Genomic DNA, 27,773 nt, shown 5'->3' with positions numbered 1-27,773 from the left:
AATGAGTCATTTATGTACTCAAAATCAACAACTAGAATGAAAACCTTTAAAAACAGATAATGACAGGAAACGAGCATGAGGTCATTGTATTTATGTAGGCTAACGTTAACTTACATACCTGATGTCAATTCCACCTCAAGGAAAGGAAAGCCCTGTTGTTGTATCTTCCTTCTTCCACGACGATTTCATATATTTCCTTATGAATACACGAGTAAATAAATAGGTAACGTAAATGTTTTGGTTTAAAATACTCCTGATGTCCTTCGTGTTAGCACAACGGCTAATATCTTCAGATCAACAAGACCGATTTACACTGATCTGACCACTGTCCACTCACCATCTCTATTTCAAAACAATAAATACATGCCCGATGACAATGTTAGGATTTCAAGTACAGTTTTACTATTTTAATCGCTAACGTTAAACCCTTTTCATTCGTGTTTAGTATGTGGATGCTAAAGCTGATGCTAGCACACAGAAACAGAGCTCACAAACCTATTACAAAATAAACTTTTTTAAATTATTATTATTTTAATACTTGAAATAAGGAGCTGAGAAAAAAATAACTGGCTTATTTAGTTAAGTTTAAATGTTAAATAAATTGCCAGATATTTATAGCCATTATGATCTCATCTCGTCCGTGCAGCTCTGATGGCTAATCCTGAGAAATTAAATATTTCATCTAGCAAATAAAAAAAAATAAAAAAAAATAAATCGATTTGCCTCTTTAATCTCTATACCCTGCTTTATCTGTCACTTACACATAATTTATATATTAATATTTAAGGGACTCTGGCCTCTCTTTTTTCTATTCTATAATAATAAACCTCATCAAATAAAGGTGCAGTATCGTCTTATAAACACTAACTAATAAATATATTCGACTATCTAGTGCGTAATTCGCACGTAAATCCTTTTACTAGCTCAAACACGCAGTGAGTGTGTGCAGCGCCTGAGAGACTGATAGCAGCACAAACTGACGGTCACACACACACACACACACACGCACACACACACACACACACACACACTGACTCCAGCTGCAGCATACCGCCATCTACTGAAACAGAACTACCACAACCACTGGCAAGATCAAAACTTTAGTATTGCCATCGTCATTGTAAACATTTACACATACAGCCTTGCACGTTTACAGACATACACGCAAAATAAACGAATATTAAGACTAGATAAGTTGAACAATAGGGTTATCTAGAGACAAAAGTATGTGAAGTGGGGGAAGCAGGTCTCCTTAATATTTGTAAAATCAGAACCCAATTTATATTAGGGTGGGATCACTGATCCCGCAGCACAGTCTTCCTCTGTCTGTGTTAGCATATGAGTCTGTCACTGTGCTGAGGTGTGTGTGTGTGTGTGTGTGTGACCCATTACATTCATTTTTACTATTATTCATTTTGCCAGGATGTTTTTATCCATTGTTTTAATTTAAACATTTTGGAGAGTCTGTAGAACTTCAAGTGTTCAGTCTTTCTAATAATTTCCTAATTTGCACTTTTTCTCTATCTGACAGTAGATTGCTTGTTGTTTGGCGGAAGAAATGAGAGTGAAAGAAGTTGTCTCAATCATAAAGTTTTGTTTTTGCACTTTTAAGGGTAATATGTGCTAAGATTTAAACAACTCATATTACTATGTCACATTAACATATATTTTGCCAGTTGACATGGTTTTGTCATAATACAGAAGGGAACAAATAGATGAGGATAAAATGGGTTTTAATATGAGCAGAGGGTAGAGACACCAGTGGGACCAAGTGACCATAGCCGAGGATGCACTGGGATGGAGTAAGGATCGCCAAGAATGCACTGGGACGGAGAGAGGATAGCCGAGGATGCACTGGGACAGAGTGAGGATAGCCGAGGATGCACTGGGACAGAGTGAGGATAGCCGAGGATGCACTGGGATGGAGAGAAGATAGAGAGGATGCACTTGTCACGATCCACACACAGGAAACAGGGGTAAATCCAAAAGCAGTATTTATTTAGAGGATAATCCAAACTCGTAGTCACACATGCAGGGTCAAACCAAAAGAAGCCATCAAAACAAATCAACAAACAGGAACTAGGAACAGAACACAGATCAGAAGTGGTGTGACACATAAATACAAGGACTCCGTGAAACACACTGAACAAGACTGGGTATATATACACACATCTCTAACAAGACTAACACAGAACAGCTGGGAACAATGATTACGGGGAACAGCTGAGTGCAATGATCAGTAAGTGACAGAACAGGATGATGGGAAATGCAGTTCCAGAAGTGAATGACACAGTGGGGAAGGAGGACATCTAGTGGACAAACAAGGGAACACATCCAGACACTGTGACAGCACTGGGACGGAGAGAGTATAGCCGAGGATGCACTGGGGCGGAGTGAGGATAGCCGAGAATGCACTGGAGCGGAGTGAGGATAGCCGAGGATGGCCGAGGATGCACTGGGATGGAGAGAGGATAGCCGAGGATGCACTGGGATGGAGAGAGGATAGCCGAGGATGCACTGGGACGGAGAGAGGATAGCCGAGGATGCACCGGGACGGAGTGAGGATAGCCAAGGATGCACTGGGACGGAGTGAGGATAGCCGAGGATGCACCGGGACGGAGTGAGGATAGCCGAGGATGCACTGGGACAGAGAGAGGGTAGCAGAGGATGCACTGGGGCGGAGAAAGGATAACCGAGGATGCACTGGGGCGGAGTGAGGATAGCCGAGGATTCACTGGGACGGAGAGAGGATAGCCGAGGATGCACTGGGACGGAGAGAGGATAGCCGAGGATGCACTGGGACGGAGTGAGGATAGCCGAGGATGCACTGGAACAGAGAGAGGGTAGCCGAGGATGCACTGGGTCGGAGTGAGGATAGCCGAGGATGCACTGGGGCGGAGTGAGGATAGCCAAGGATGCACTGGGACGGAGTGAGGATAGCCGAGGATAAACTGGGACGGAGAGGGGATAGCCAAGGATGCACTGGGACGGAGAGAGGATAGACAAGGATTCACTGGGATGAAGAGAGGATGGCCGAGGATGCACTGGGACGGAGTGAGGATAGCCAAGGATGCACTGGGACGGAGTGAGGATAGCCGAGGATGCACTGGGACGGAGTGAGGATAGCAGAGGATGCACTGGGGCGGAGTGAGGATAGCCGAGGATAAACTGGGACGGAGAGAGGATAGCCGAGGATACACTGGGATGGATGCACTGGGACGGAGAGAGGATAACCAAGGATGCACTAGGATGGAGTGAGGATAGCCGAGGATGCACTGGGACGGAGAGAGGATAACCAAAGATGCACTGGGATGCACTGGAAACGGAGAGAGAATAGTCAAGGATGCACTGGGACAGAGAGAGGATAGCCGAGAATGCACTGGGGCGGAGTGAGGATAGTCAAGGATGCACTGGGACGGAGAGAGGATAGCTGAGGATGCACTGTGATGGAGAGAGGATAGCCGAGGATGCACTGTGATGGAGTGAGGATAGCCGAGGATGCACTGGGACGGAGTGAGGATAGCAGAGGATGCACTGGGATGGAGAGAGGATAGCCAAGGATGCACTGGGACGGAGAGAGGATAGCTGAGGATGCACTGGGATGGAGAGAGGATAGCCAAGGATGCACTGGGACGGAGTGAGGATAGCCAAGGATGCACTGGGATGGAGTGAGCCGGTGGTGGATTGGCGCAGGGAGTTCTGGGCTCTTATCCGGGTTGCAGGTCCAGCTGTCCTGGTGCTGGAGGCAGTGTGACCTCCTGGATCCTTTGCTCAGTCTGGCCGTTGGTCTGTGTGTGGTGCCCTGAGGATAAACTAATGTAGACTCTGAGTAGTTTGAAGAATACTTGCCACACCCGGGAAATGAACTGGGACTTCTGTCTGACACAATATCTCCAGGAATCATATCTTCTGAGAAGATACTGAACTGAGAACTTGACACAATTATATGAGAACTGAACTGAGCTGGATAATGACATCACGGTTTTCTCCAGAGTGGCTATATATAAATAAATGAACTAAATTAATAACTTTTTTAGAACAAAATAAAAAACATCACTGAATTTACTTAAAGGGAGAGTTCACTTTGAAATTAATTTTTGGTATGTTTTAATTTAACCTCAAGGGCATCCAATAAGTAGGTGTCTTTGTTACCGCAGTATTTTAAATTTTGATATTTTTAGGTCAAACCGTTCTTGTCTGTCAGTCATATAATGGAGGTCGATGGTCACCACCTCAAAGCGCATGCACAGAGAAGTCCAGATGATTTAATGACTCATAAATGTAAATACACATTGATGGCCTAAGACACGAAATGAGCGGTTTGTGTGAGAAAACGAACAGTATTTATATCGTTTTTACCTCTTGTATGGTTGGGGTAATGATAACGAATATGTCATTATCTAAGTTGATTTGACAAAAGATAATCATGATTATTACCCACACCGCCATGATTACTTCCTTCGTTGGCCAGAGGAGATCTGTATTTACAATCTGTATTGTAAAAAGCGCTATGTAAATAAAGGTGACTTGACCTGACTATTCAATCTTACTTTATTAACCAATTTGACCAATTTTATTAACCAGTTTTCATAAAGTGATGAAAATGTCCTGGTTTTCAAAAAACTGCCGTGAAAGATCAGCTCTGCAGCAAAACATAGATGGAGGATGCGGAAAAAAACAGGATAAAGAGGAAGACAACTAAAGATATTTGGAATTTGAGTTATTTATATATGTATTTTTCTTATACACAAGAGACATTATTTCTTTCATTGTTTCATTCATTATTTTTGAAAACTGTCATAATAAAACATGTTGAGTAACCTCTGAGAAGCTAATTTCAGGAAATCTGATTGTGTAATATATTTTCTATCCATACAGAGGAGGCATAGCCTACTTTAAATGTATTGAAATTAATAAGGAATCTTTGAGTAAACTTCGAGTATCATTTGAGTATCTGTTTGCCGGGCCGAGTATCCAGGTTTTCGGTAATCAAAATATGGTCATCCTACTGAAGAGAGGCGCTGAAGCGCGTCCTGGTCCTACGGTCCTGTGTTCCAGACGGGCTGGTTTGCTTCTCTGCCGTAGAAGAAGAAGAGTCCTCCTCCGCCAATCAGAGGAGCGCTCACTGGTGTTTGGTCCCCTGCAGCTCCGCCTCAGCCAATCAGAGGAGCGCCTACTGGTCGTGAGCAGCAACGGACAAGCTTTTCAGCAGAACGCACTGTCTTGGCATCAAAACACAGGGGGCTTAATATGATGAATTTGGGGTGAGTGTGATCTTAAATGATGAATTTGGGGTGAGTTTGATTTGGGGTGAGTGTGACAACATACAGTTGTCATGTATGTAACATGATTTGATAGATTAATGAACGGCTCTGTTTGACCATGTTATGCTGTAATCATACTGAACTGTGCGGCTGGCGCGGATGCGATATTTATGACATGCATGCAAACATATCGGGTAAAATCTACTATAATCTTTTTATTTGACATTGACCTTGCAAGCGCTGTCGCGGTAACGAGTTACACTGGTGTATATGATGGTGATCTCATGGCTCTTTCATTTACAAACCAGAGCAATCATCACAGTACATCATGGGTTTAACCTTCAACATGGCACTTGTTAGATGAGTGTATTGCACTCTGGTCAGGTGTGTATTGGTGTGTTTTGCAGGGATGGTCTGGTGTTGGAGCTGGAGAATGGCAAGCCCAGGCTTGTGTTGGCTAAGTATGGTATGAACACGATCTTAATCACTTCATTGTCCTTGAATGTAATCTGATAACTTTGATTCAGTGCTTCAACATGAAGTTTCACAATATTGTGTTTTCTTACCTCACACACTCAAAAGTAGGGGTGGGCAAATATATCATATCATGATTGTACAACATAACCCAACATGAATGAAAAAAGGCCAAACTCTAGGGGTGGGTGATATGGACAACATCTTATTTTCCTCATTATTTTTATATTTGTTAATTAATTCATTACTTTTATATTAAAAAGGAATACAAATACAATTCCCAAACAATATAAGACAGATACTACATAAATAAACTTCTGGCACAGTAGGTCAATTTTAAAAGGAGTATTCAACCTAGAAATTAAATAGTTAATGGAAAATAGGTAACACTTTACTTGAAGGGGTGTGCATAAGACTGATATGACACCTTCATAATCATGACAGGACATATGTTATGAATATGAAGTAGGTTTGACAACTATGATTAAGTGTCATTTGCTCAATTATGACATTTTGAATGCAAATATGACCAAGACAACATATAATGTCATAAACATGACATAGCAGATTAATTATCAAACTTAAGAAACCACCTAGCTGTATTGGTTAACATTACATTAAACTATCATGTGGTTGGCTTTGACATTGGCTGTCCACTCCTGAGGCATTATAATAACTGTGTCATGAATATTTTTCGTGACCTCAGCTACAGTGGTACACATTGAATTTGTCAAAGTTATAATGGCCTCATGACAGCCAATGTCAAAACCAACCACATGACAGTTTAATGTATGTCAACCCATAAAGCTAAGTGGTTTCTTAAGTTTGATAATTAATCTGCTATGTCATGTTTATGACAGGTTGTGTTGTCTTAGTATTGTCAAGTTGTCATGACAAAGACATTGTCAAGGTGTCAAATCAAAGATATCTCAAACAATGTCATATTTGCATTCAAAATGTCATTATTGAGCGAATGACACTTAATGACAGTTGTCACAAAGTTGGCAAAGTTGGCTTGCTCAGTTGGGATTATTTAGTGTTTAGCAATGTTGTTGATCTGTGTTGTGCTACTTTCATGTTATCAGTGTGAAGCTGCTTTGATACAATCTGTATTGTGAAAAGCGCTATATAAATAAATGACTTGACTTGACAAACATGCACAAACCCTCCTTCATCTACATGACATGTGTCCTGGCATGTGTGTATTTCGGCTGATGATCTCGTCTTATACAGGTGCTGAATCCAAATCTTCTAATAAGAAGAGCTCTTGTCGGGTAAGTAAACATCCATGCAACCTTTTTGCAAGAACAAAAAAAATTTAAATAATGTGTTTTTTAACATCCAAATTCTAGAACTTATCAAACATGAATGTTGTTTTGAATTTGAACTGTTAGATACTTGCAGTGTTGGGGGAAATTTCTTTTCCCCAAAGAGTAAAAAGTACGTTTTTTTTTTAATGTTTAACAAGTTGTATTTTTGGTAAATATAGGTGTGATGGTATAACATTTTCATGTTGCTATAATCGCTGAAGCTTTTATACGGTATTATCACAAAGTAAGATGCAAAAAACAAACAATAGGCAACACTTTACAATATGGGGCTCTATCTTGCACTCGGCGCAAATGACTTTATACACAAACACATGTATCATTCCTATTTTGCACGCGCACAAAGCGGGATTTTTCCCTCCACAGACGCACGTCAGTAAACTAGGAAATGAACTTGCGCTCCCTGGGCGGATCGGCGCAAACATTCCCTGGTGCTATTTTACACTTCCAGAAAACAATTGCGCCACTGACCAGAAAAAACCTGGTGTAAAGTCAGTGGCACGTTGCGCGTTGTTCATAATGCTATTTTAAGCGCGCATGCTTGGCCATAATGTAGCGGGTGCACAGCGCGCATACACTTTGATTCTCTCATCAACACAGATGCAGCAGTTTTTATTTTTGCAAATCATACATTATAGGGAAATTATTAAAACATGAGGGAACATGCTTTACATGAAGATGAAAAAACCTTATTACGCATTTTTTAAGGCTAATTGTAGTACTGGATCAGACCTGTTTGCCCAATAGTGGCAAGAAACATACATATATAATGTTTAACCGACGCTGCAAGGGTTTCTCCCCCATACACCGTCACTTCTCTGTCTTTCACTGCCCTGACAAGAACATCGGTTTTATCGGCTGTGAACACTCCTGGCGCGCGCCTGGTAAACCCGCCGTTATAATAACAATCCGTCATGCAACATGCGCACCTGTTCTTAAAGGGTATGTTGGATGGCGCTCTGATTGGTTTATTTCACGTTACGCCCAAACCACACCTATGAATAATGAAGCTACTTCAGACCAACCTCTTTTAGATTTGCGCCAGGTGCAAGAGGCATTTATCCCGCCGGGAAAATAGCAACAGCGCCGGGACCCGCCCACAAAGTTACTTGCGCTTTGACACTTGCGTTTCAGATCGTTAAAATAGGGCCCATGGTCCCATTAGTTAAATGTGTAAAATTTTTGAGTATTTATTAACAGAAATGCAATATGACATCCATAACTATGTTTTCAGTGGTGTATAAAGAACTTACTTAATAAACCGTAATGTTTTTATTACCTTAGAATGAGACATTTATATCTCCATAACCGCGGGCACCCCCTTTTATGAAGGTCGACATAGGTTGAAGGTTTCATCACTACCTACAGTAGTTGGGATTGTTTAATGTCACTTAGTTCTTCTCCCTCGCAGTGTTATGGCTTTGCTATGTGGGGATGAATGTGCTGGTTACATTCGTGAGACGGCTGATTCGTTGTCATTGACCGTAAAACAGTATGTTACAGCAATCACTAACCCGTCGATCTTGGAAGAGATCGTGAAGAGTTTTCAAAATCAGAGAAAAAAGCCTTTTGTGTGTAGTAAATGGTGTCTATGGGTTGCGGAGGTGTTACAATCATGTCATTTTTGGCACCTTTGGGTTCATGCGGACGCGTCGAGTTTAAGCAAGGCTTTACGCTTTAACCAGTTCAGTACTGTCCACAGTAACAGCTCATATTAGCCAGCTAAACTTTTAGCTTTTTTAACTTTTCTCCCTCGCTGTATTATGGGTTTGCTATGTGGGGATAAATGTGCTGGTTACGTTAGTGAGACAATCAGCTGATTACTATTATTATATTATATATTAAGACCCTTGATCCTCACCTGACTATGGCTTTGTAAATTTTATCCATGATGTGGTTTATAATGGACTGTGGTACAGAAACAATGACAATGTTACAAACTCTTGTCTTCCTCTGGCTATTCTCTGCTGTCTCAGACAACAAAATGTTTGTCCCCTTTGAGCCACCGTAGCTTCTTCAAAAGGGAGGGGTGAGCAGTGGGCTGAGCCCTTAGTGCAAACTCGCAACAGAACCGCTAGATGTCGCTAAAAATCACACACTGCACCTTTAATGCATTAAATAAATGCTTTTGATTTTAGTAATATATTAATAAATGTTGAAATTAACTAACATGATTAACATGATGTGAATTGTGATGTCATTTTTGCTTATTAGTATGGTTGAATTGATCCATGGCACATTGTTTGATAAAGTGAGGTTAAATAAAGCATTGTGTTATTCACCATATTTGATTATTGCAGATTTGCATAATATTCTGAGCTTGCATTTCACAGTTTTTATTAATTTATGCTCACATTTAGTCTAGAACTACTATCAGCATCATGTTCACACACAACACCTCTGCAGTTATTCACGATTCCTCAAAGTAATGCGTTACTTTACAGGTGAAACTCGAAAAGTGAGATATTTCAAGCCTTTATTTGTTATAATTTTGATGATTATGACTTACAGTTTATGAAAACCCCACATTCAAAATTAGAATATTGTTAAAAGGCTTTCGTAGCGTAGGGTTACAAATTTATTAAAATGTTCCAGTACAATAGTATATAAACTGAGAAAGTTCTGCACACTGTTTTTCAATTTTGAGACGATCAAGGTGTCGGACATTAACCTTTTGTCACTTCTCAAACTTCAGCTGGGCCATTTGTTCATCTAATCAGGCTCTGAGTTACACTGTTATGCTGATGGACTCAGGCAACCAGCTGAATCAACATACTCTGTTTCAGAGTGTCTCCACCTCTATGTAACCCCTCCCCCTTAAAAAGGTATATCAACTACAATGTATACTGCCTTAGCAGACTTGACGAATGAGGACTGCAGCTACCAACAGCATGTGTTTCTATCTAAAAGATACAACCAAGTCTCCTGGTCTTCGCTTCTGATTTCCTACACTTTAGAAGTAAAAGTTCACAACAGTAGCTGTAAGAAATAATCATCAAATTATAACAAATAAAGGCTTGAAATATCTGACTTTACATGTAAAGAGTCTATAAAATATATTAGTTTCACCTTTTAAGTTGAATTACTGAAATAAAAAACTTGCACGATATTCTAATTTTTCGAGTTTCAGCTGTAGTTGCGTAATTACGTATATGTTACCCCCAACACTGGTTACTTTTGTGTGATTTTTATCCTTTGTGTTCAGATTCCTCCAAGGAAAAACCCCCAGAAAATCATCAACTCAAGACAAGGTCCTCCTCAGCCAGACAAAGCCCAACAGGACAGAAAGAGCAAAGGCACGCGCGCTGTTAGTTCAGTAGGGCAGAGTCTCCCGCACGGCACGTCCGGCACGGCAGCGAGAGTGATGAGAGAGACTGATCCCGCTGCAGTCACGCGGCAGAGAGAGAGCGTGGTGTGTTTGACACAGGAGCAGTTTCAGCAGATACTGAGCACCATCAACACCTCCTCCACTGCAAGCACAAACACACACACAGGTGAGCCTCACTATGACCAACATGCATGTGAATAACTTCATCCATAACATTCTTAAGCACAACATTTATTTTCTTGTCGGCAGAAACTGTTGCCAGCTCAGAGGAAACCTGTCATGGAGCCACAGAAGCGTCTGAAGCGCCCATCCCGGATGCACGTCACGATAAACACAGAGCTTCAGACCGAGAGTAAGCAAAGTGACGTGTGTTAAGATCAGCTGGATGATGAGGGGATCTTTTTACTTGTGTTTAGTTGTAATAGTAATAATGCGAGAATGAAAAAGTTGTTTTATAAGGCCCTGTTATACTCACTGCAAAGTTCATTTCCATTCTCAACTTCGGGGTAAAACGAAGCTGGAAATGCCTATTCGCTGATGCACAGTTTGCGAACATGCCGACGGCGTCCGCGCTGCTGGGAGCGATGCTTTCCTCTCAATTTCCTATCAATGAGGATTACAACTTAAATATGTTTCCACTCATGTCGGATCTCGACTTACAGAACAGAAGAAATGAACCAGAGAAGGTTTCCCTCGTCAAAGAGCCACACCCATCATCACCGCGAAAGAAAGTTTGCTTTGATTGGCCTGATTTAGTTCATAATGACGTCACCCCAGTTCGATCTTCGATTTCGCTTGAAGTATATCGTGGCCTTTAAGGTGAAATATGTGAAATATGGCATGCTTTTGATTCCAGGTTTGGTGAGATTCATTCTCTGAGGTAATTGATGAACAGTTTTGGACCCCGATAAACAGTTATTTTGTTCTCTTTTTGCTTCAGGCTTCTGTCAGACGGGCCGCAGTCTGGGTTTTTCAGCACATTTGGAGAAAGGGAAAGAGGGAGAGAAAAACTGGAAGCCAGAAAAGCTCAGTGGAAGAGAGAGCTGGGTAATGTTGTGCAATCAGACTGAATGAGGGTGGCATATGTAATCATCTAGTCTAGGAATATGATGGACAAATTAATTTCATAATGTAATGAACCCAATCTCACGAGAAAACAACTATCTTACTAACTGGTGATTTTGTATGAATTTGTAAAATGTGATTTTAAACACTTTCCTTTCCATGAAATGCGAACAACCTGTAGTCTTGTTTTCTTCCAGCTGCACTGCTGTTTTCTCTCGTGAGCGCCCGTTAATCTTCTTTAAGAGGAAAAGAGAGAACTGCTTTCACAACAGAACTGACTTCAGCTGAACAACGTCATTTTCCTGTTATCTCTCTAAAGCTGCTTTGAAACAATCTCTGTTGTATAAAGTGCTATATTCTGGTGTATGAAAGGTGACTTGACTTGATATGTACAGAAACAAGTATTTTAGCGAAAAAAACACAAGCATGAAACCATCAGTAAGCAGATCATGCAAATGAGATTGTACAAATTCATACAAAACGTAAAACAGTTCTGTTGATAAGTGGTGGTGAATGTGTGGCTGATCAGTGTGATTGCTTTGCAGATGAGCAGATGGTGCTAAAAAGGCAGCAAAAAGCCAGTCTCAAAGATACGAAGGCTCCTGATGGATCATCTAACGTGAGACTGAAACACCCGCCTGACACAGTGAGTAATAGTATATACTCTGCATCTCATAAAACATGGTGCCATCGTTTGCCATTTCTGTGTCTTGGTGGTCAAGCTTTACACTAATGTGAATATGAAGAGTTCAGATGCAAAAGCCTCTAAATGCCATTTGAAATTTTCTTCTTTAATGATGATTTTTATCAAGCTTCTATATTTAAGTTCAGTAATTTCACTTAAATGACAATTAATAGGTAATCGTCATTGCCATTTAAGTGAAATTACTGAGCTTAAATATACAAGCTTGATAAAAATGATCATTTTAGAAGAAAATTTCAAACGGCACTTAGAGGCTTTTGCATCTGAACTCTTCATATGTAATCTGCTTTCATGATTCTGTTCAGTCCGTCACAGTTCATGCTGTGCCATGTACTGTCAAACCATACAGATTCTGCTATGCCTTCAGGGCTGTAGAAATGAAATTAAGATTTTCAGTTAAATACTAGGATAAAAAACTGTCGAGAGCTGTCCTCTTCATTAGATTAGAAATAGATGAACAATCTCCCCTTTAAACAGTGTAACAATGATCCAGTCTGTTTCTGATGTGACTCTCTTCAGAAATCTTCCTCCTATTAAAAGTTCTGGATTTCGCCTGTTAAAATTTGTTGAACAATTCGTAAATGTGACAGCACCTTAATAAACAATAAAGAATCATGCCATGACAGTGCAACATGACAATTCTTATAGATTATCAATTAAAAAAACTTTTTTTGGGGTTGAAATGAATCTACCTGTGTATATCTGGGGCTCTGTTTACACCTGACATTAAGACACACACACGTGCATACATATACCCGCCCATAGAAATGTCCCCTCCAAGAAAACAGGACCGAAGTGTTTGAAAGTGGACAAAACAGCCGGATTAAAACAGCCGGTGTAAACAGGGCCTGTTTGTCTCCATGTGCCGGTGCAGGAGGGGATGAGCACGCGGCCTGCTGAGAGGACTCCGTCCCAGCGAGAGCTCCCTGCGGCCATCCGCTCGGCCTTCAGAGTCGGGGTGTGTGTCGGCGGTTACTTACTCAGAACACCGTAGTGACTCCACCGTAGTTCGATTGATCCATGGTGTATGATGTGTGTACAGGAAGCAGGACCTGTGGAGGATATGTTCAATGCTCAGAGAGCGGAACAGCAGAGACGATGGTTACAGGAACTGGACCAGCAGAGAAAAGAGGACAAACTACGCCGACAACAAGACAAAGAAATGAACAGCCAGGTAACTCACTGCATAGCTCTTTAACCATTAGCTGCTTTACAATAAAATGTAAGTATCTCGAAAATCCGTTTCGGGAATCAATCATTTTTATTTTAGGATAAGGTCGTGTATGAGTTATTAAAGACTGTTGCTTGTTTGAACATGATCCCCGCTGTAAGGATCTCATTAACATTAAACTACACAGCAGTCCAGATGTGTTAAAATCAGACACCCAAGATTCATCTAGAGATTTACATCATCTCTTCATGGCGGTGAGCGGGATTGAAAGGGTGGCTGGCAAACAAAAGCCATCTATAGCGTTAATTCTGATCGACCCCCCCGATGTGTGTGGGGGACGTGACGATTCTTCACAGTATAATTCTCTGTTACTAGGTAAAAAACTAGGGTTCCTTCCTAGATACTCCAGCTTGCAGTTAGGGTCATGATAATGGATTTCAGGACGCAGACCGACTGGCTAAACCGAGCGTCTCACATCACTGAGGTCAGATAAATCACATCACATAGACTCTTTCACCTAGATATCATCATATAGAGACTGTGTCTGTTCCCCGAATTAGGAAATACAAAAAACTTCCAAACCCATTTAAGGGTACATTTTTTATTGATGTTCAACAAATTAAAAATAGATGTAATACAGATGGATAAATGATAAAACCAGACGATTACATTACTTTACCCCCAAGATTACTGTTATAAACATGAACCTCGCCTGAAAGGCAAAGGGGGAGGTGTTGCCGTAATTTATATCCAGTATTACTCAAGTCTAGTTTCAAATATAATTATTTTGAAGTGTTGGTGCTTAATGAAACAATATGTAGTGTAAGTGATAAATCACGTTTGAGATTTGTGCTGGCTACTGTATACAGGCCACCATAAAGATAAAGTCCTGATTGACTTGTAATCTACATGTAGATAATGAAATATATGCATTGCGATTGGTATTTAAAGTCATTCTTAACACTATTGGAGTTAGACAAGACTTGTCAGGACCCACTCATTGTCGTAATCATACTCTAGATCTAATATTATCACATGGAATAGATGTTAATAACGTTGAAATTCTGAATCTAGTCTCATGTAAACTTCACTTAGCCAAAGCAGCAAAGCTGACTCCATGTTGTAAATATGTTAGACCTATAACTTCTGCCACAAAAGATTGCTTTATCAATAATCTTCCCAATCAGTTTCATCATCTCAGCATCCCGGATAGCTTAGAAGAACTTGATATTGTGACAGAAACTTTTAACTCTTTCTTTTCCAGCACTTTAGACGCAGTTGCTCCGTTGCACTTAAAGAAGATTAAAGAAAATAGTCCAACGCTGTGGTACAACGAGCACACTCGGGCCCTTATGTAAAACATTTACGTATTACATATAGCCGTTCCGCGTTAAGGGTTTTCTGTTAGAGCTTTGTTGTGTAAGCGGCCCATAACTAATGATCTTTGCAACAGAAGTGAATCAATCAAAACTTACTTTAGCTGGACAATAACTTTATTCTAGAGCTGCTGTGAAGCCCAAACAATCTCTGTATGAAGGTGACTTGACATGAGGTTAGATATACATAAGTAGACATCTGTCTAGTTCCGTTTTTCCCTTTTGTAATGTTCAAGACACACTAACTTTGGCCGAAAATGTCGGGGACTTAACATATAAATGTTACTCCTGCAAGAAAAAGAAACATTAGTTATGTTTAATTCACAGGAGCAAGTGGAGGTTTGTTGTTGTTGGTTTTTGATTGGCGTTTGGTATAAAAGACTAGCCTGGTTCAACCAGACTCTAGTTCATTTCATTTCCACATAGAGTCTGGAACCGCTCCATTGAAAAACGTTTCCTTCCCTGTAGGCGGGTTCACTATTAAAGTTCAAATCTATTGGATCTGCCCAGTCACTCACGATCTGCCATAGCCAATCGCTAAAGGGGTGTCGTGAGTGACGTATGTCACGCGCCGAAATGATCAGAGGATTATGTTTACAATAGGATTTCAGTCAACGAGCGCCGCAGGTTTTGTTAATCTAGGAACAATTATTAATTCGAAATGTATATTTGACACGAAGGGCAGTGATATATTCATTCAACGGTGGAAGCTGTGTAATCATTACAAATATGCTGCTGTGGTCGTTTCTGATCTGCCGCAAATGCTGTAGCAGCTACAGTGAATGATCAGTCTGTCTCTATCTGCAGATGTGTAATAAACAACAATTTTTCATATTACGTCTTATTGTTTCTTAATTACCTTAATTATGGTCTTCAAAGTATGTGTTTGTACATTTTTATGTGGCATTTAGTTTTTTTAGTAAAACAAATCAACCATTGCCAAAGTATCTTCAAAGTATGGTTTTTCACATTTTTATTTATGACAATTATTTTTTTTTAAATCACAACCAATTTGTATGATTTACAACATGTAAAACTGACACACCAACCTCCTGCACGAGTGCACAAAGGGGCTCAAAATGTTCTATTCATCACAAGAATCAGTAAATATACAGTTGGGAATATGAGCGACTGACATGACTCCTGAGCGGATCTTCAACAATAGTTTAGCAGCCAGGACTCGGGGCTTCCGAACACCAGGCTAAACCGTCCGTCCAAAATGTCACGGTCATCGTGCACGAGCTGCCCAGCACAAACTTCCAAACTTTCTGCCTCCTTCACTTGGTCCTCAGTTGTGCAACAAGAGGTTAGACGATAACAATCCGGCTTTAAATTCTATATATTCGGCAGTTTCTTTTCCAACAACGGACCGAATAGCTTTTCTCACGTCTTTCTCCGCTGCCATTACTGAATTGAAACTGACGCGCTTACATCAACGTCATCTTTCTCAACCACTCCCTCTATTCGCTGATTGGTCCTACAAAAAATTGGTTTCTGGAAACCTAAGGATATGGAGCGATCCCAGACGTAGTACAGAAGTAAAATGAAATTGAGCGGAAGTGCGTAGGAGGGCGCAGCCAGGCTAATAAAAGACGCCACACTGCGTCAAATCTTCTGACAGCCAGAAGCACATCTGAGGTGAAATGTGATCACAACAGTCTGTCAGACAAATCATGGCCAAAATCGCACCATGTGAACCCGGCGAAAATGACTGTTTGTGTTTCGTGCACTGATCAACCTTTGACTTTTCCACAGCACAGTGTGTTGCATGAAAATATAAATGTAAAATAATTCTCTTTTTTTAAAGCATGTGTAGACACCTGAGACACTCATATGCGTTGATGTGAAGAATGTTTTAGTTGATGGCATTCTGTGACTGTGTCTCCACAGGCCGAGGACATGGAGCGGTGGGCGGTCCACTTCGACTCTCTGCTTCAGCCCTCCGCCGCGCCTGACCCGAGCAGCGGCCCGTCTGCACGCGACGGTGTGAGTGTGTGCGACGGGGGGAGGGCCAGCGTCGACACCGCTAAGGGAGTCCAACAGAGATCCAGGTCTGGTTGGGGTGTACCGCCAGTGAACCACTTCTGGTTTAAGGGGTTAAAATGTTAACGCTGAATGTACAGTTTTAGGAAGTGAAAAAGAGCAAGTCATTTACAGTGAAAATGGAAATCCTCTGACATTCCGACATTCCCAGAATCCTCAACTCACGTTTGATGGTTTTTCCATTGTTATTTTACCCTTATAAGTTATGTACACTATGGATGTTGTTAAAGGAGGTGTATGTAAGAAACTTATTTAAAATAATCATAAAATGGCCCTGATGTGTCACTAGACATTAAAGGCACTCTATGCAAGATCTGTACCTTTATTATTAACAGCTTCAAAGTCGTTTCGGTGGTTAACAAAGTCATAGTAGGGCGAATCATCCTGGTAGTAGAGCTTGGGGGGGACGCCGCCGGAAAAACTAGCCATGCAAGTTTGAGAGTGGCGCCCCTGACGCATCACGAAATGGTTTACGGCAACGACGTCACACACATCAACAACAACATACTGTGTGAAGCTACTTGTGTTCATCCAAGAAAACTCCGTCAGAAATGTCCAGAAAAATGGAAAGAGAATCGGACCGTGCTAGAAACTGCACAGGACTTGTGATTTAGCAAAAACCATGTAAAAAAACGTTATAAGCCAGCAAACGCGATAGGCAACTTTATTGAGTGCCGAAGTTACGACGTCACTCTGTAGGCCAAAACGCGGAAGTGAGTTAGCATTTTAGCACTACGGTTCCCTCGCTCTAAAGTATATGGGATTTTTGAATGGGTTTTTGCTAAATCGCCTAAAATAAGGTCTGTGGTGAACAAAACCTCTAAATATTTTCACGTTTTGATCTATGACATAGAACACACAGTTATAACCTGCTTGTGGTTTTTTTAAACTTTATTGTGTCTGATTTTGTTTTTTCAAATCTTTATATAGGCTTCAAAATGTATAAATTTTGGATTAACTTGTAAAGATTATCTTGATAGACAAAACGTGTCACAAAAGGGTCACAACTCTTTGTTAAACACTGATCTTATTTTTTGCGATTTTCCAAAAGTCTGTGGGGAAAATGCATTGGTTTTCGATCGAGGGAGCCCATGCGCCGCTAGCTTACGAGTTGTCCTACAAAGTGACGTCATCACTTCGGCACTCTATTATTATAAAGAATTGACAGTAGTTCAGTATGCAGTAACAGGGGAATAACGGTTATTTACGACAGTGCAAGTACACCACAGCGGCTCTAGAGGTCACTGTTTTACAAAAAAATCAGAGAGTGCATAGTGTACCTTTAAGAAATCATGTTCATTCACTTCAAATACTTATATCACTGACAACAGTAGTCCGGCCAGCATATTGTCATTTAAAAAGTGAAGTTGCAGCCCTCAGCTGATGTTGATGTTGTGTTTTGTTCCGATGCTCCGCCCTCCACCGATCTACCAATCACTAAGTCAGTACTGTTGCGGCATCCGGGTTGCCAGCTCTGTTTTACTTACCACAGCTGCAGATACAAACGTGTCAGTTAAAAAAAAATTGTATACTGCCGCCTATCTGGCAACCTCGAGTCAGGGGGGAGGGGATATATCGCTCTACAGTAATTTGAAAGTGATTGCAGTTCCAGTTTTGACAACAATCTTACATACAGCTCCTTTAAGTTTATAGTGTTGTGTGTTACCATGATGCTGTTTTTGTACATGGTGTTCTGGCTTTTTAGCTGAAATCTCTCAGATTCTTGAGTTTACTGTGTGTGAGGCTGTCTGGGAATCTCATTGGCCAAGTTGATTAGTGATGATGATGCTCAAATGATTTATGCTTTGTTGGAATAACTAAACAAATTCTAAATATTATGGCTTTTTATGAAAATCAAAATGCCCTTGTAATTCATTGTTCAGTCACCTTCGCACCATGACGGCGTTGCTGGACCCGGCTCAGATCGAAGAGCGGGATCGCCGGAGACTCAAGCAGCTGGAGCACCAGGTAGTGTTCACCCCTTGACCAGGACAGGAAGTTTTTGCATGTACATTTATATTTATAAATGTGCACATTTCTGATGTGTAGCGAGCAATTGAGGCTCAAGTAGAGGAGCGCAGACGTCAGAAAGAGAAGGAGGACGCCACACGCCGAGCACAGGAAGAGGAAGAGGAGAGGAGGGTTGAGCGAGATCGAGAGCGACTCCAGCAGCAGTACATCGCTGACACAGAACGACAGAAACATAAAGAGGTAACACTGTCACACACTCGTATTGCACATATTAAAATCAAGCAACGAGGTGGTCAGGAAATCTGAAACATGCCTCTTTTTGCTTATAACTTCTGAATGATTTGGTAAAACTGGTCTCTTTAGATTTGTCGAGTCAAACTATAGCCAATATTCCCATATCGGCCATTTTGAATTACGCATTGGCGTATCGTAAAACTTGATGACTGTCATTGGCACCATGCCTATAGGTACTCAGAAAGTTTTGAGATGGCGCCACCTTCTGGTCAAAAATTCGAATAAAATATAAATAGCTTTTGCCTAATGCCTATTGAAACTGGTCTTAATGGATTCCTCGGGTCATGCTGAGTACATGGATACCAATACTGCCATAGTCGGTTGAACTTCCTGTCCGCTATATTAATTTTCTTTAAAAACCTACTTTTTCAAACTCCTCCTAGACCCAGCCTATGCCGTGCAAATCTTATGGATTTAGTGTTGATAGATTTTTACTATTTAATGCGTTAAAGACTATTTTTACTGTTTAATGCGTTAAAAACATTTAAAGGTACATTATTTGCAGTAAAATATCCACTAGGCCAATGTTACATATTTTGTTTAGTTGATTACTATCCCCAATGTTTCCAACTATTTGTAAATCGTGAGAAAATTGTGATTTTAACAAAGGAAACGGGATGTGTCAGCAGGGGTGAGGAGTCGCCAGTCAATGACGTCATATCTGCGTTACCCTCGGTTACCCTCGCGTCTCTCATTAGCAATCGTGCCCTGCTTCATACCAGAGTCATGTTAAAAACATCAATTTATTAACTCATCCATAAAAGATCCATCAGCTTGACGACAAGATCCATAATTCCACTTAATGCTTTGCGTCATCAATATACGCCTTTGTTATTGTAAGAGATTAGCGACCCCCGGTGGCAGAAAATTACATACTGTACCTTTAATACAATTAACGCAACATTCGTTTTTTTCCTGTCATCCTTTGATAGCGTTAGATTAAATGTCCACGCTCTTATTCATGCAAATGCTTTTGAACCATTCAAGCGCAATAAGACACAAAAGAACGCATCTGTGAATCTCCGGTCTGTGTGACACACACACATATATATACACACGCACAAACAAAAACAACACAAAATTATGCCAAAATGCGCATTTTGTCGAGCATCCTCGCGAGGTGAGTTAAATGAAGTCTTAAACATATTAGAGTTGTGAGAAGATGTGTGTCGTGTGCGGCAGCACTTAAAGTGACAGCAGCCTTATAAACCTGCTGCTGTCTGTGAGTAATGGTAATCAAACAACAAAAGTAAAAGAGGAAATCACTAACTGCTCTTGACTGAATAACTTTTGTAGCGTTAATAAGGACTAATCTATATTTCATTTATAATTTATGCAGTGAAGACTGTGAAGTTTTTTAAAAAACTTTATTCAATTTCTGTATATATCCAACCTGTTAGACCTAAGGTTACATGGATCCAAAACAACGAAAACAACAACGTTTTCTTAGGACAAGTAAAAATCTGAACTGGTCTGACTGGGCAAATATACCTGTTAAATTTGACAGCTTTCATTATACTGTAATAATTGATGGCTAAAATTAAGCGAAAAAGTATATTTCGTAGAGACATCAGTAGCAATGTTGATATATACTGGGCTGGCCTTCTTCTATATAAAAAAGATGCAATTAAACAAGTATTTAAATTATAGGCAACTGTCTTTGTTGTTTCATGGAGATTAAATGTGAAATTGTTACAATATAAAATGTTAAAATCTTTAATGTTAAGTGTTGCTTACAGCTATATTTTTTATTATAATATTTTAAAGGTCATGTAGCACATATGAAATGTCCCTACTCTCAGTGTTCTGAGAAAACTAGCCAATCAGAAACACTCTTCGCCTCTGACATGTTGGTGGTGATAACTCACGTGTGTGTTAAACAGCCTCTGCAAGAGCACACTCAGCTGTTACTCACCAACACACATCTAAAATGAAATAAATTTTTTTCAATTCAATTTATCTTGCCCAATGCTCTCCTTCAAACAATGCAAATTCAAGTCTATATTTAATATGTCATATATTGTGTGAGAAAAATGAAACTGTTCATGGCCTTTTCTTCTGCTGCAACTTGTACTCAGTTGAAATATGTTTTCAGTGTGTTTGGAGAGTTACTACTGTAAAATGATGTCACAGACAGGTTTTTCTCACAAAGCACAAAAGTCTTCGCAGCTTACTTTGGCATTTTTAGTAAAATAATTTCACTATATGTTTTAAAAGATAAGAAAATTGGTAGGACCCATTTTGAATCTGACAGTAGTGTATGTATTCCAGGAGGTGCAGTCGCGTAAGACGGAGGAGCTGTATCTGAGCATCCAGAGAGCCCAAGAAGAGGCCGTTAAAGACAGACAGGTGCAGAGGGTCCAAAACTTGGCCCAGAAAGGCCACGACGTGTCCAAACTCCTGCACAGCCTGGAGGGAGACTCCGCCGCACAGGGTACGGGACCAACCACACGTTTGCTCTGTATCAAACATTCTGTACGCATCATTATAAAGTAGTGTTTCAGCCCTCAGCGCTCCGGCTTTACCTGCCGCATCACCCAAGAGTCAGACCCGGAGCACCACACCTCTGAGGAAACACACCGCTGTCCAGACAGGTCTGTTCCTCTTTCAGTTTCCTCATCCTGTCAATCTGTGTGTCTACAAACTGTCATTGAATGCAGTTTTTCAGAAAAAGACAATGTCTGTCAAGTTTCAAAAAGGACTAAAAAATGATTTTGACAAAAACTATAGACTCAGTTTAGTAAAAACAAACCAATCCGTGTTACCTTAAATTATATGTTCATCTCTGTAAAGCTGCTTTGAGACGATCTACATTGTTAAAAGTGCTATATAAATGAGGATGACTTGACTTAACTTGACTCCAACCACGGAGGCTGTGATTGGATAACTGGAGTAACCAGCGGACCAATGGCATCGCAGCTTCTCAGATGCTGGTTTGGTGTTTCTGAAACGCCAGAGCCGAAGTCTGTGATCAGAATGATTGGGTTGAATTTCCTCCAGAAGCGTCTCACACGAGTGTGTTCATCCCAACGCAAGAGATCACGACAGCGTTTACCGAGTTTCGTCTGGCGCTCTGAGACACAATCGTTTATGATGGAGCTAAAAGAACATTTGACAAATCGAACCTTTATGGTGTTTATTTAATGGTGTTTTTTAGCTCACAGATGTGGCGGTATGAACTTGTATGAAAAAAATTTTCAGCACAGGCATGATATCTGTGTATGATTTGGCAGAGATCATCCCTCAGCCTGAGAACGATAGTGTTGGAGATGCAGATAAACGCTCTGCTGCTGCAGTGACACACACAGCTCTCGATGTGAAGAGATCCCATCACAGCGAGGTGAAGCATCGCACCGCACACAGAGCAGCCGGAGCCGACCCGTACGAGGCGTACGCACGTAGACCGCAGAAGAGGCCCGAGTGGAACACACTGCGGCCCAGTAAAGCCTTCGTGCCGGCGTCAGAGAGGTATCCGGAAGCCCTGAAGAGACACCGGCAGGAGAGCAGGAGACTGAGGCAGATCCAGCTCATGACACTGATGGAGAGAAACACACACTCACACTCACCTCAGCCGGAGCCGCAGAACCACAGACCGCAGCCACAGGTACTGGTTCACTGACCTTACTGTGCACTGAGCAATACTAGTAACCCAACATTTAAAACACATAGAGATCAGTTACTCGACATGTAATAAAAGAATAAATTAAAGTATTTAAGGAAGAGTTCACTTCAAAATGAAAATTCTGTCATCATTTACTCTCCGTCAAGTTGTTCCGAACTGTTATTCTGCCATGCTGATGTCCTCCTGCCTGTCTGGATTATTGGTATTCTGCAGTTTCCTGCTGCATATGTACCTCTTGATCCTGCATCACCACCTCTGTGCACCATGAGAATGTTGAATGAGAATGTAGTATTTTTTTCTACTGAACATAGAGAAGATATTTTGAAGAATGTCAGTAACTCACCGTTGATGGACACATTGACTCCCATAGCAGACTGATCTCATGAAGTAGCGTGTGTATGACACACCAATTCGTATTTCCATTTTTGGCGTGCTATCAAGATGCATAATCACTTTTCAGCGTGTTTATGAACGCCGTTGACTTAACGTTATATAAATATATGACTTACCTCAACCCCGTCCCTAAACCTAACCGTCACTGGGGTTAATGGCATTTATGACTGTTCCCTTACCATCCTAGGAAAAAAAAAGATATGACTTACCTCAACCCCGTCCCTAAACCTACCCGTCACTGGGGTTAATGTCATTTATGACTGGAGATTTGACGGCATGTACAGACACGCGGAATCACTCGGACGTTAATGGCGTAGACATACACGCGGATAGCTCAAAATGCGTAGAGATAATAACTTGACTCGACAGTGGCGTGTATGTTTACGCAAAAGTCATGATGTCATGTTGCCCATAGTAGAAAAACCATCGACTCGAGTCCATCGACTGTTCGGTTCCATTCTTCAGAATATCTTCAGTGTTCAGCAGAAGAGAGAAACTCACACAGGTTTGGAACAGCTGGACGACTAACGATTTTCATTTTGAGGTGAACGACTCCTTTAAGTTCCTCACAGTTCCCGTCCCTATAAGTGTGTGTAGTGCAAGCGTGTACATGTCAGAGTGATGTCGCTTCTTCTCTTTCTTCAGAGTGAAAATCCCCCATCAGTCTTCAGTGCTGAACGGTGAGTGTGTTACAAGCTGTTTGAGCTGGCTTATTCACTTTTACATTACAAAAGAATATTTTTTTTTACATCTAAAATAAAATTGAGTCTGAATGCACTGTATGTAATGTAATTAATATTATAATAATGATGCATTATAATTAAAAATACTTTTTTTTAAAGAAATCAATACCTTTTTAAATCTAGAATGCAAGCATGATTATAATATTACAAATGGCTGTTTTTATTTGATAAACAATTACAAAAATACAGCATTCAAGTCGCCTTCATTTAAACAGCAACTTTATACATACTTTCAACAATATGGACTGTTTCAAATCAGCTTTACAGTGATAATAGGAAATTACAGTAAGTTTAGGCTTCACAGCAGCTCTAGAATAAAGTTATTGTCCAGCTAACGATAGTTTTGATTGATTCACTTTTTGTTTTAAGCCTCTCTGTATGCACTCGAGCTCTCTTTCCATGAAATGCGAAATACCACTAGTTTTGTTTTAACATTCAACATTATTTATTTAACATTCATTTATTTATAAGTATTTATTTAGTACTTTTAAGTAATCTGTAACAAAGTCTCAAAAAAGGTCCACATTTTAGGTCAATAAACAAATCCTTCATGTCTATTTATCCATGAATAATACTCTTTAACATCTCAAGAAATGTTTTTTAGTACCAAATCAGCACATTAGAATGATTACTTACGGATTATTGAACCTATCTAAACGCTGCTGGAAAACAGGCTTTGAATTAGTATTTAAAGGTTAGAACTTCGTTTAAAGTGTGTTTTTACTGTCGTTGATGTATTGTCTTGTGGTTTATGTGTTCTGTGTGCAGCGGGATGCCGTCTCCTCCCATCACCCCTGTGGTGAAGACTCGTGTTCATCAGGACACGGGCCGTCCCCTGTCATCAGACTATGTGCCGTACGTGCGCTCACACGAGGTGTACCAGCTGGACCCGCTCTCCAGACCCGACACACACGAAGCCCAGAACAGAGTCCACACAGGTCAGTAAACACATGCCTTACCCACAATTCTCTAGGACTGCTGTCTTTATGACAAATACTAATTCAGTGTGGATGATGAAATTGATGAGTTGCAGATATATCAGCCGTGTTCACCCACAAACTAGATTTAGTTGATCTTTATGTCCCAAACCATGTGTCTGACTTCTTCAGTGGACACAGGAGGAGACTCTGTGAAGATCTTCTGTTCTTCACCATACAGCGGTGTTCACTTTCTCATAAAAGGAAATCACATGACCTGTACTGTAGTCTTCTGGAATACAATGAGTCATTATTCACAGAAAATCTTTCCAAATAATCATCGGTTCTGCATATTAATATAACTAGTTTGTTCAAAGGTCTGTTTTGAGTCTTGATGGGAACACCATATTTCTGGCTTTGTAACTTTTTCTAAAAGTAACTAAAAGTTACTGAAACAGTTATGGTGCTTTTTTTCTTTTGTAGAGCTTTTTGTGTGAGTGATTGTGACTGTTGTAGAGCAGTAGGTTTGTGATTGTGTTGTGTGTCTCCGCAGGGCTGGTCCCGCACGAGCCCGGCGCTCCTGAAAGCACTGAGCGACAGCAGGCTATCCTGAAGGGTCTGTCCCAGTTACGGCAGGTAATGCTCGAGATTACGCCTTCCCTCTCTCTGCAGTTAAACACATCCTTCAGATGAGACGTTAAGTCTCTGTGGTCATTAAGATCCCGAGATGTTCTTTGAAAAAGAGTAGGGGTGTAACCCTGGTGTCCTGGCCAAATCTGTCCATCATGGCCTCTCCATACACTGATTTGCTTTATCACCGTTTATTAGCAAGAGTTTTTTTTTGTAATGATATCTTACACATTTTCAGAACTAAACTGTAAGCTCTAAACACAGTGTCTCTCCCATAACATTTCGTTCATGCTTCAAAACCTGGTGATAGTGTCTATAAAATAAACCGTGTGTTTGTCATCGTGAGCCACAGGTCAAACTGTGTAGATGCTCCTGTACATTGGTTATGTACAAATTAATGTTTTTTTCCTTTATTTTCATTGTTGACAGTATAATGTAGATAACTTAGAGTTATGTGTGTGTATCACACTGAGTGTTTTAGCTAATAAAGTTGTGTACTACAGTAACAGTACAGTTATTTTGCAGAAATGTTATGTAAGTAATGTCTTTCTCTAACACATACAGTACAAATCTTCCTATTGCTTGTCCATGACAAGAATTTTCAGTTAATATGCAACACATTTCTACAAAAATGTGAGTGCAGATGGAGTGTGGAACGGCTGGAGCTGCTGTGATCAGAGTGCGCCCATTTCATTACAACGGCTTGCCAATGTAGGAGACATTACAGAATATAATGACCTATGTGATCTGAGATCTGAACTCTATTGGAGAACTGAGCCACAGTGACGAGGACACACAAGTCTGTGTAATTGTGTTGTACGGACTGCAGTGTTGAAGCTCACGAATGAAATGTGTGTGTTGTATTCCAGGCGCTGCTGCAGAGACAGAGAGAGCTGGAACCCAGTTTATCCCCAGCACTGCACACACAACACACACACCACTTCTCACCGTTCAGACCTGTGTGAGCCGAAGCGTTGCCGACAGGAATTCATTTCATTGTGGTTTCAATGAAACTGGCTTAGATCATAGATGTGTAATACATCAGTGTCTGGGGGGATTTTATGGCTTGAATGTGATGTTTATTGTGAATTACTCTTATTTAAAACCTTTTAAATAAAACTTGAATTTGCTCAACTTGCGTCACATACTTCTCCACCCTGACTAAAACACACCTCCGAATATGAACATTCATTTACAAAGATTGGTTGTAAAGTTGTTTAATGTTAATCGGCTTTATAAAAATAATACTAAAACCAAGGCCTTGAGCTTTTTCACAAAAGGGGAAAGAAACCAACATGTTCAGCCCGACCAACATGCAAAAGCAAAATACAAAATATGTTTTCTGAAAAATATGAAATGAATCACAACCTGGAACCGTGTCATTTCTCTCATATTGGACAAAAGACAAACTGAGATTTTCAGCTGTAAACGTGTTAAACTATCTACACACACACACACACACTGGGGGTTCACCAGCTCCCGAAGCCTCCCCCGTCGGGACGGTGTGCGTCTCTCTGCCAGTTCTGGAGGAACGGGGCACTCTGGATCTGCTGGACGTTGCTGCCGAAGCGGGCCGCCCACAGGCCCGGCGATGAGGACCCTTGAGCCGAGCTGTGCCACGCCATCGGAACGCTGTTATTGGGCAGGAGCCCTCTCCAGGCGGGAGGTCCCACCACACCCAGGCCATTGGAGACCGTGCAGTTCAGAAGAGGGTGTCCGAACCCAGACGCGAACCCCATCATGGCTTGATGTGTGGCGGACATGAAGCCAGAACCCTGCAGTCCTGGGTAAAAACCGCCCATGCCATATCTAGGTGTGGAAAGGAAACTGATCGGGGGGGTCCCCAAAACACTGGACGCTTGACCACCCTCGGCTTTCCTCGCAGTCATGCCGGACCGCGTGTCTATGACCGGGATCGGGCTGGTTTGCGCCCCAGGGTCTGGGTTATTGTTTTCAGGGATTGGTGCGGCTGGTGTGAGGACACACACCGATCCTCCTTGATGGTCCGCATCGGCGCTAGCTTCAACACGAGATGGAGCCGGGGCGGCGGGTTCAGGCGGTGGGTCGTGGGTGTCCGAGGAGAAATCACACAGATCGCCGAGGCCGAGGAAGCTTTGGTGAGTATCCACTCGAAAAGACGTTTCTAAAGCGTCGCCTGCGTCACACTGCGCGAGCATCCTGGAAGCCTTGAACTGAGAGATTGCTTCGCTGAGAGCTTTAAAGTCCAACTCTTTGGGCGTGTCGCTGGTTTCGGTGTCCGCTGGGTGTTGATGAAGAGCGGGTTCAGAGGCGGGAGGGAACGGGGACGGCTGATGGTCTGTAACAACATGGCTCAACTGAGTGTTACCTGAAGAGTCCTGATCCGAGTCCATGGACATGCTATCATCTCTCACTACAGGGACAAGAGAGAGGTTACAGGCCATCAACAGTCAGAACTTACACTCGGTGCAA

At 41.2% G+C, this 27,773-nt stretch overlaps 3 protein-coding genes across 6 annotated transcripts in view; 1 reads left to right on the top strand and 2 right to left on the bottom strand.

The window, feature by feature from the left end:
- Positions 1-975, bottom strand: part of ip6k1 (inositol hexakisphosphate kinase 1) — a 59,478-nt gene extending 58,503 nt beyond the window's left edge. Inside the window, exon 1 of the mRNA XM_039657295.2 lies at positions 119-975. The gene's annotated coding sequence lies outside the window, so the exon portion shown is untranslated. The remainder of the gene's footprint in view (positions 1-118) is intronic.
- A 4,181-nt stretch (positions 976-5,156) lies between these two features.
- Positions 5,157-26,456, top strand: ccdc66 (coiled-coil domain containing 66). Of its 4 annotated transcripts, none has more exons than XM_039657187.2 (19): positions 5,157-5,264; positions 5,672-5,730; positions 6,972-7,012; positions 10,272-10,560; positions 10,644-10,746; positions 11,335-11,441; positions 12,005-12,105; positions 13,037-13,120; positions 13,205-13,336; positions 16,600-16,760; positions 18,636-18,720; positions 18,802-18,963; positions 21,334-21,451; positions 21,522-21,611; positions 22,251-22,621; positions 23,678-23,712; positions 24,544-24,713; positions 25,246-25,328; positions 26,192-26,456. In XM_039657187.2, the coding sequence occupies exons 1-19, from the start codon at positions 5,251-5,253 to the stop codon at positions 26,285-26,287; spliced, it is 2,301 nt and encodes a 766-aa protein (XP_039513121.2). In that variant the 5' UTR covers positions 5,157-5,250; the 3' UTR covers positions 26,288-26,456. The 4 variants fall into 4 exon arrangements, with proteins under 4 accessions (XP_039513121.2, XP_039513119.2, XP_039513122.2 ...); XM_039657185.2 differs by having other exon boundaries at positions 21,289-21,451; XM_089118348.1 differs by having other exon boundaries at positions 5,248-5,294; positions 21,289-21,451.
- Positions 26,457-26,523: 67 nt separating this feature from the next.
- tasora (transcription activation suppressor a) overlaps positions 26,524-27,773 on the bottom strand; it is a 37,923-nt gene continuing 36,673 nt past the window's right edge. Inside the window, exon 23 of the mRNA XM_089118322.1 lies at positions 26,524-27,714. Coding sequence (XP_088974448.1) covers positions 26,792-27,714 — 923 coding nt within the window. The 3' untranslated portion in view covers positions 26,524-26,791. The remainder of the gene's footprint in view (positions 27,715-27,773) is intronic.

This window comes from Pimephales promelas, chromosome 2, assembly GCF_988280905.1.
Source record: "Pimephales promelas chromosome 2, fPimPro1.hap1.1, whole genome shotgun sequence".
Taxonomy (NCBI): Eukaryota; Metazoa; Chordata; class Actinopteri; order Cypriniformes; family Leuciscidae; genus Pimephales; species Pimephales promelas.
The sequence above is the reverse complement of the archived record's forward strand: the minus strand, read 5'-3'. Positions and strand labels throughout refer to the sequence as shown.